Source organism: Pollachius pollachius, assembly GCF_949987615.1.
Source record: "Pollachius pollachius genome assembly, chromosome: 6".
NCBI classification, from domain to species: domain Eukaryota; kingdom Metazoa; phylum Chordata; class Actinopteri; order Gadiformes; family Gadidae; genus Pollachius; species Pollachius pollachius.
Window position 1 is genome coordinate 26,767,630 of NC_136939.1, and position 10,081 is coordinate 26,777,710.

At 46.8% G+C, this 10,081-nt stretch overlaps 1 protein-coding gene across 1 annotated transcript in view; it reads right to left on the reverse strand.

Moving 5' to 3' along the window:
• Window positions 1–9,479: 9,479 nt before the first annotated feature.
• als2b (alsin Rho guanine nucleotide exchange factor ALS2 b) overlaps window positions 9,480–10,081 on the reverse strand; it is a gene marked incomplete at its 3' end in the record, with an annotated part of 36,921 nt that continues 36,319 nt past the window's right edge. Inside the window, exon 32 of the mRNA XM_079738198.1 lies at window positions 9,480–9,522. Coding sequence (XP_079594324.1) covers window positions 9,480–9,522 — 43 coding nt within the window. The remainder of the gene's footprint in view (window positions 9,523–10,081) is intronic.

The window sequence follows — 10,081 nt, forward strand, 5'->3', positions numbered from 1 at the left end:
GTTCGTTCTTCTCATGGTTCTTCCTCTTTGGAAGTGAGTGAGCGTGAGCGAACTCCATCAGGGTAAGGATGGTAAGGATGCCGCCCAAAAAACACAAGTCTGGACACCAGAAAAGACTAGGGAAGAAGACCAGGAGTAGGAGCGGCAGAGCAGGGGCCCAGGATATCAAACCCTTTTTTTCCGAAGAATGGTGAGAGTCGTGTCGTTTAAAAATCGAATCCCTTCAGTGTCATCATTTATCACTGGTCCGCATCATGGACTGCATATCAAAGTGTTGTAGGCCTACCTTCAACTGTCTTTTAATGTCTTTTAAAAAAACTCCTTCAACTCAGTATCCGTCTAGTCCAAAAAAAATGAATAATAAAAATCCCAGCTGCTTCTGCTGCTGCAGACGGTGTGCAGACGGGCTCGGAGTCGGCACCGCGCGCATCAACATCATTCAAAGTCATTCAAAGCAGTGGTAGTAATCACACAACCGGACGGTGTAGAAAGTCCCATCAGTTAAAAATAGTAAATCCAGTTTTCAAATCCATGTTAAAATCGGCAGGATATAGAGCTAGTTAGCTTAAAAAAAAGTTGCTAACGGTGTCAAATGTGATGTGTTCAGGTCGGCTCGGTAATATGAATATTATGCAAAGGTCTATAAAAAGGTCATCATGATGTGTTCAAATGTAAAAAAAAAAAAAGAAGAGAAAGAAAAAAGTTTTTGGCTAGAAACTTGAATACTACAGTTTTGGTGAAAAACTTGTTTATTCAGCAATATAAAATAGATAGTAAATATGGAATAATGAGCTGTTTGACGTCCTATCTTGAGCTCTGATCATCTTATATGCAATTAAAGCAATAATACAAGTTCTCTTTCAACATAAAAAAAAGACTGTTTAGAATTTTGGACAGTTTACACTGACTTTTGAATGGTTTAAAAATATTTTTTGCCTGGGAAAGTGAAGCTGTCCACCTAGAGTTAGGTACTAAGAAGCCCATTTACATTTTGTCCAAGAATAGGTTAGTTCTGCAACAGTTTTTCCATGAAACATGACATTTAATGTTTACAATATATTTAATGGACCAATAAACCTTTATGATCTGCTGCTCCAGAATCAGCAGTGGCTGCTTCATCTGAGTTTGACCCCACAGCAGATGCTCACCCCCAGCAGTCCGATGATGCCTTTGATGGTGAGTGAGTGATGTAGAGTAGGCTGTTTTTGTTTATTAGTAAACTGCTGTATCACTGGCAGTGAATAAGATATTAATCAACACCTTGGCTATTTCAATTATATAATAGCAAAATATAGGCTACATTTTTTTATAACTCAATTTATGTCACTGTTGCTGTTGACAGAGCCAGGCCCAAGTTCCCAAAGCAAGGCTACTTCAGATAGTGAAGGAAATTGTGAAGCAGATCAAAGCGGTTGCAGTCATGAAACTGCTGAAGACAGAGCACAGGAAGTACAGAAAGGCAGGAAAGAGAACAAGGAGGAAGAATATTTAAAATGTGACCCAGGATTATGGCCAGAGAAGCTCAAAGACCACGATCGTGAGATAATTGTCAAAAAGCTAGCCACAGCCACTTAGAGAGATCTGACCTTGATAATGCCAAAGGATTCAGATGGAAAGAAACTTCCAGAGTGCTTCGAGTATACAAAGTCAACAAATGGATGGGAAAAACAGAAGAGAGACTGGTTAATGTACAGTGAAAGTGCAAGAGCAATATACTGTGTGCAATGCATGCTATTTTCCTGTGATGGCCTAAAAAAAAGCATCAGCCAGTGCACTTAACACCAAAGAAGGGTACAAAATATCAGAACTCAAATGGCGGAGAATGTACAAAAAATTCCCTGACCATGAAGTTTGCAAGGCGCACAAAACCTGCTACCTCAAGTGGAAAAATCTGAAATACTCTTTGATGCAATCTGCAACAAGAAATCCAACTTGAAGTTGACAGAAACAAAGCTATTCTTAAGAGAATATTAGATGTAACTCTTTTTCTGGCCTCAAGAAATTTGCCATTCAGATGGAGCACAGAAATGCTTGGTGATGCACGGAATGGTAACTTCCTTGGCACTGTAGAGCTTGTAGCCAAGTACGATCCTCTGTTGAATGATCATCTGAGAAAAGTTAAGGAGAAAAGACCAAGCACCAGAGTGACCCATTACCTTAGCTCAGTCTCAAAATGATTTCATAGAACTCTGTGGAGAAAGAGTTTTTAAAGAAATACTGAAGGAAAGGAGTATGCAATTTATTACTCATTAATATGTGATGCGACTCCTGATGTCTTCCACAAGGAACAGAATGTAATTCTGTTGAGTTATGTCGTTCAGAAGGAGAATGATCAGTTGGATGTAACTGAACGTTTCTTGAAGTTTGAAGGATTCAGTGGTAAGACTGGCCATGAAATATCAGAGATGATACTGAAGACATTAGTGGAGCACCACATTGCTATTGCAGATTGCAGAGGCCAGGGCTTTTCCACTTGTTACTAGGGCTGGGTAAAAAAATAAATTTAATCGATTTTGGATCGATTTCATTTAAATTTTGCAATATCGATTCATAGGGCATGAGATCGATTCTTTTTTACCATTATTATTATTTTTGCACTTTAATAAACAATGCCTTAATGCAATTTGCAGTGATGGAATGTTGTAGTTCAAGTACACTTTCACTTGCAATTCCTTTCAAATTTCAAAATTGCACTTTGGAGACTGTTTTGTTTACAGCTGAAGTTTAAACTGTCCAATTTACAAGTTTGCACTTAAAACCTGTTGTTTAAGGGCGCATTCACACCAGGAAAGTCCTTAGTTCGATCTCTTTGGTCCGGACCAAAACGCAATGTTTATTTTTTGGTTTGGTGCGGTTCCTTTTCACGTTGCAATTTTTCGCAACAGTCCGAGAATCTGTCAACAACGCACGTGTGTGCATAGATCGTTCAATCATTGGACAAGATGGTCGGGGGCGGGGTAACACGGGGTAAGGCATAAAAAAAAAGTAAACAAACTATTGGGATTATGGAGATTCAGCGTGCTGCCCTCGTTGTGCTTATATTGATTGGTTTCATACAAACATTTGCAGTAGTTTTGGAGCATCGGAGGCGTTTGGCACAACGTCGATTTTATGATGTTATGCTATCCGCGGACCGCTCGAATGCCTTCTCACCCATCCTCGTACTGAATGTATCAAATGCATCGGAATTTGTATAAGTGTTCTCCAACATACTTTATATGTTGGCGTCTGCCCAAATATCCAAAAGACATTTCATCTCCTCTTCGCTCCATGTTGAGCCACGACTTATTTTTAACGGGTCTGATAACGTGGACGTTGATCTTTGAATTAACCGCGCAAATCAAACAATATAAATGAATAAACAAGCAGCAATCGGAGTCTGTTGCGTCCAATAAGGCATATTATTTTTAGAATTGGGTCGGACCGAGCGCGGTCGCATTCACATCTCAAGCGAACCGCACCAGGGTTTGTTTGGAAGCGAACCGAGACCACCTCTACGGCTGGGTCTCGGACCGGCTGTTTGGTCCGCACCAGAGTTCGATGGTTTCACACCAGCCCAAAAGGTCCGCACCAGCGATTTTTTTGGTTTGGTTCGAACCAAACAAGGCAGGTGTGTGTATACGCCCTTAGATGAAGAGAAAAAATAACAGTTGAGCCATTTTCATTGTTTAAGAGCAGATTTAATCGAATCGAATCGTGATTAATCAATTCAGAACCTTATGAATCTAAATCAAATCGATTTAGGAAATTGGCCACGATACCCAGCCCTACTTGTTACATATTCACCATGTGCCTCACATACTCGAAATCTTGTTGGAGTACATGCTGCAGTCATGTACCGATGTTGCAACATTTTTCGGGTGTTTGAATCGCTTGTACAATATTGTGGCGACCACGGGTGTGGGCGCCATGTTCCGGGGCCGCGGGGATTCTGGGAATTGGGGTTGTCAGTTGACAAAGGGGGTTTTGTTGATTTGTTCTGTTGTTGGGGCTAATTTCTCGGGATGATGTGTGTTAATTGTGTGTTGTTCCATTGTTGTATGATGTGTAGTGTGATCGGGACCATTAGTGAGAGTGTTGTGTGTGTTGGTCAGGTGTCCCGTGTTTCTGTTACGTTCGGTTGTTAATAAAGGCAGTCCGTAGTCCTGCGGTGTATGGGGCACGGAACTGCATAATTGTTCAACCTGGGCTCCCGTCTCGTCCTTCCCGTGCTGCTCGCCACATTGGTGTCAGAAGTGGGATTGGCCTGCGCACGTGGATAAAGGATTGGGATTGACGGTCGAGCCCATGGAAGCCCCAACCGACGCCGACGCACCCTGCGTTGTGGGAGCGCAGCGGCCCACGGACGGAGAAATGGCAGCGGTCAACCGCCCCCTGGTGGCAAGGACGGCGGTGAAGCTGCCGAAGTTCTCCGGGGCAACGCAGCTTGAGCCGTTCCTTGCTCAGTTCCGGCTTGTTGAGTGGCACAACGGCTGGGGTGCCGGGGAGGCGGTCGTCCACCTAGCCCTGGCGCTGGAGGGGACGGCGGTGCAGGCGCTCCTGGACCTGGCCCCAGAGGACCAACGGGACCTCCGGGCCTTGATCCGGGCGTTGGAGAGGCGTTTCGGGCAGCGGGCGGCCGTGAACGACAGCCGGGAGCTGCTAACCAGCCGCCGCCGCCGGGAGGGGGAATGGTTGGGGGCCTTCGCAGCGGATGTACTGCAGTACGCCCAGCGGGGCTACCCCGACTTCCCTGCTGCGGCTAGGGAGGAACTAGCCCTTCAATCGTTCCTCCAAGGACTTGTCCCGCCGCGGCTGGGACGGCACGTCCGCCTCACCGGGCCTCCGAACCTCGAGGTGGCTCTTGAGGTGGCGGACCGGGCGGAGCGGGAGTTTTGTGAGCAACCCAGCCTGCAGCCGTCCACGGAGGATGATTGCCAGGACCAGTGTGGTCCGGCCAAGTACTGCTGCCGCCGCTGTGGTGCCCGGGAGGACGCGGCTGGGACAGCCCTCTCCCGTGGCACAATGCCAGTGGCATTCCAGTCCGGGCAGGACAAGGACCGGGTCCGGAAACCCAGGCCACCGGACCTCGAGCCGGAGCAGTGTCGGTGGGTCAAGGATTGCGGGCGGACTGGACAGCGTCCAGTCCATCCCAGCCGCCGGCGTGGCCGTCGGAGGGCGGCGGAGGATGGGGTGAACGGACGGCGCTCCAGCGCCACCCTACGGCAGGAACTGGTGGGGGCCCCGATGGCGGTGGTCCCCGACCACACCCCCAGGACTAATAGAGACTGTTGGAGACGGGCGTCCCAACCAGGGAGGAAGGCTGCGCCGCAACGGGGCCGCCGCTGGCAGGGGCCAAGGCGGCGGCGCCGACCCCCTGAACATTCGGGACTATGTGTTGGGTGTTGGGGTTGACGGGACGTCTGACCCCTAAGGTGGGGGCTGTGTGGCGACCACGGGTGTGGGCGCCATGTTCCGGGGCCGCGGGGATTCTGGGAATTGGGGTTGTCAGTTGACAAAGGGGGTTTTGTTGATTTGTTCTGTTGTTGGGGGTAATTTCTCGGGATGATGTGTGTTAATTGTGTGTTGTTCCATTGTTGTATGATGTGTAGTGTGATCGGGACCATTAGTGAGAGTGTTGTGTGTGTTGGTCAGGTGTCCCGTGTTTCTGTTACGTTCGGTTGTTAATAAAGGCAGTCCGTAGTCGTGCGGTGTATGGGGCACGGAACTGCATAATTGTTCAACCTGGGCTCCCGTCTCGTCCTTCCCGTGCTGCTCGCCACAATATCTTCAGTGCCAGCCCAGAGATGGGCCATTCTCTAAGAGAAGACTGGCTGCTCTCTTCTCCGCATGTCTGATACCCGTTGAACTGCCTGCATAGCGGCTGTTAAACCAGTTGCAAATCACTTACCATCTCTCCTAGAGGCCCTGGATAGCATCTTTGCTAGGTGCAACTTGATTAATGAAGTCAAATCAGAGGTCACTGGTCTCAGGAGTTATTTTACATCTTTTAACAGACATTGTTCTCCTGACTGTCTGGAAAAAAAATACTGCAGTCCATTGAAGATAGAAACATAATTCTGCAGTCAGGAAAAATTACACTAGATGTAGAAGCAGCCAATATAGAGGCATTGAAGGAAGAAATGCAGCTCTTTCGCAACTCATTAGATGAATTCCTTGCAGAGGCTTCCCTTATCGCAGAAGCTAATGTTTTGCAACAGTGTGTTCTATGTGGCTTTAGATAGCATCATCTGTGCCTTGGACACACGCTTTCAATCCATTGCAAATATCTGTGAGGAATTTGCTGCAATACTGAAGATCAAGGATTTAAAAGATGATCAGATTCACTCAGTTTGCCATTCATTAACAAGCAAATACAAACAGGATCTTAGTGCTAATTTTGAAACTGAAGTGAAACATTTGAGGTCTGTTTATAGTGCCACATTTTCATACTGCCACTCCCCCCTTGAACTGCTGATTTCCATTCATAAACTTCAGCTTCAGAGCATTTCTGGTGAAGTAAGTGTTGCCATCCGAATCTTCTGTACATTACCTGTGACTGTTGCAGGTGGAGAAAGTGTTCAGAAAACTGAAACTAGTTAAGAACTATCTCAGATCCACAACAAGCCAAGAGAGGCTAAATAGCCTTGCTAGACATTCAATTGAAAGTCAGCTAAGCCGACAATTGGACTTCAAAAACCTCATCAGCGAATTTGCTAACAAAAAGGCCCAGCGTTGGGCTTTCTGATGAGACTTACAGTGAACAAACAAGTTAATTCAAACTTTAATTGAGATTAGATGAGGCTTATTGAAGTTTTTGATATTTGTTTTACAACAACGTATTCCATGTGCACTTTGTTTCACTTGCACATTTAAGTTAAATGCTACATATTTACCTGTGGACTATCTTGAGCCAGGACACTTTGATTTTTGCATATCAGTGCTTGATTGTTAAATACAATAAAATACCCACACCTATTTGTTGAGTGGTTAATTGAAAATGTATTTGCAATCAGAGGTGTAATAACGTGTTGCAATTCAGGGAAATGAGAATAAGAGAATTAATAATACATAATTTACATAATAATACTCGTTAAATGTCGTTAAATGTAAAAAAGGAAATAATTTGGGTGTATTACACCAGGCACCATCAAGAACACTGAATAACAAGAACATTTAAGGTGGCAATGAATGGGGTAGAGGGGCCCACACCGATATTCTTTCAGGGGGCCCAGAATTCCTAGCAACTGCCCTGTATACAACACAAGTTCAACTCCCAAACAAAATGACTTTATTGCATGTCGACACTTTTTTCGACACAAATTTTCATACTCAACCGTTTCTCTGTTCGTCTACGAGAGCCTTCCAACAAATGAATATTTTTGATTAAAATAAAACGTCATTATCGATAATTATAGTCTTATATAACTTAATAAACGATGTGTCAAAAAATAAAACCGAACAGTGAATAAATTGTATATAATTACAGCTGCTTCTTTTCAATTGGTTCACAGAGTGTCATGTGCAGTCACCACGCAATTAGCGGTCAATTAACCAATTACTTCAGTCCAATTAGTTCAGTCCTGTGCTGCAATCTAATTCCAAATCAACCACGTCATTATTTCAACCCTTTTTACAGACGTCGTTGTATGACATCAATGCTCATAACAGTCAGTTGAGGTCTTAAATTAACTACAGGGTTCTGGTAGTAGACTTATCCTAACTACAGGGTTCTGGTAGTAGACCTATCCTAACTAGGTCAGTCTGCCTCATGTCTCCCTGGTTCAGAGGAGCAGACATTAACCAGGTCTCTTTAATGAACCAGGTAGTAGACTTATCCTAACTACAGGGTTCTGGTAGTAGACCTATCCTAACTAGGTCAGTCTGCCTCATGTCTCCCTGGTTCAGTGTAGCAGACCATAACCAGGTCTGTGATGGACTTGTGGTTGTCCTACGCTGACGTCCTCACAGAGGAGTGGAGTAACACTCAGAAACTACTCATTGGTTCACAATGAGCTAAACGTTCTGAAGTGGAACCTCCCTCCTCTCTGAGGTCATCATCGTAGGAGAACCAACATTCTGAAGTGGAACCTCACTCCTCACTTAGGTCGTCATCATAGGAGAACCAACGTTCTGAGGTGGAACCTCACTCCTGAGGTCGTCATCGTAGGAGAACCAACATTCTGAGATGGAACCTCACTCCTCTCTGAGGTCATCGTAAGAGAACCAACGTTCTGAGGTGGAACCTCACTCCTCTCTGAGGTGGAACCTCACTCCTCTCTGAGGTCATCGTAGGAGAACCCTCCCTTAGAAACCATGGGTTCTCAGGGAGCTAGTTAAACATTGTTAATGAAAACTTGACTCAAACTCATTGTGAGGTTCTCGTGTATTTGAGGCGAGCTTCTAGAAAAGTACTTCTATGTCGTTATAACACTGGGTCAGTTTCCAACAAGACGAACAACCTGAAAGATGCATACTGAGAATGCAAACCTTCTCCCACGTTCCTTCCAATACTTACTTGGTCTGGTAACTTGGTTTGTGTTCACCATCATCACTTTCCCCTCCATCTCCAGGTGGGCCTGAAGACCTCCTCAGACCAGTGGAAGCCAAACCGTGCTGAGAAGGACTACAGGCCTGTAGGCCTGTAGACCTCTGAAGGCCTCTGAAGACCACCTCCTCCAACCAAACTCCAACTACCCTATTGGCTCTCACAGGGCAGGACATGCATGACATCACATAACACTTGGTTCCATTGACCGTTACCGTGTCCTCACTGGTGAAACCCCAATGGGTTGAGGAGCAGACCAGTCTAGAGTATGTTGACATACTGGGAAACAGAGGAACCAAGGATGGTTTGACTGGTGGTTGAGATCCAGAAGGTTTTAGACCAGACACTAGAGAAGACATGTTAGAAACATCTTCCTTCAATGTAACCGTTACATCACTGTTCTTCACACCATGTTACAGTTTGTACACACGTAACACGTAATACAGCTGGAGATCAATCAAAACATACAGTACATATATCTTATAAGTCCAACAAAATCATACACAGGATGCTGGTTCTGCTCATCTGGAGGTTCTCCCCCATAGAGGAACCTCTGACATCATGAGTGGAGAGAAACCCTCAGGGTCGGGGGTGGACTTGGTGGGCTCCCCCAGGGGTCAAAGGTCACAGGGGTGGACTTCGTCGGGGCCCCCAGGGGTCAAAGCTCACAGGGGTGGACTTAGTTGGGGCCCCCAGGGGTCAAAGGTCACGGGGGTGGACTTAGTGGGGGCCCCCAGGGGTCAAAGGTCACAGGGGTGGACTTCGTCGGGGCCCCCAGGGGTCAAAGCTCACAGGGGTGGACTTAGTGGGGGCCCCCAGGGGTCAAAGGTCACGGGGGTGGACTTAGTGGGGGCCCCCAGGGGTCAAAGGTCACAGGGGTGGACTTCGTCGGGGCCCCCAGGGGTCAAAGCTCACAGGGGTGGACTTAGTGGGGGCCCCCAGGGGTCAAAGGTCACGGGGTGGACTTGGTGGTGCTCCAGGGGTCAAAGGATGGACTTGATGGGGCCCCCAGGGGTCAAAGGTTACAGGGGTGGACTTGGTGGGGCCCCAAGGGGTCAAAGTTCACAGGGGTCGACTTGGTGCGGGCCTCCAGGGTTCAAAGGTCACAGGGGTGGACTTGGTGGGGCCCCCAGGGGTCAAGGGTCACAGGGTTTGTGCGTCAAGTATCAAGTCCAGAACTGGTCTGAGTGGGCAGGGGGGTTGTGCTGGTAGCTTTTGAGTGTCAGTGAGTGGGTGGGGGTGGGTGTGGTTTGGCCCCACCCCCCCCAGACGGTCTCCTCCCCCTCTTCTGATCCCCTATTGGCTGGCGGCGGTCACATGCTCCACGGCTCCAGGGACTCCCTCCAGGAGGGGGTGGGAGGGTCAGAGGTCGTCGTAGTGTATCAGGGGCGTTAAGTGATCTTCTCATGCTGGATCTGATAGTAACATGCCTGAGACACACACACACAGGTTTAATTTCACACGTGTTTATGTATGCATGCATGTGTGCGTATGCGCTCACGTGTTTGTGCATTTGTGTGCATGTGTGTGCGTCTTTGTATGTGCGTGTACATG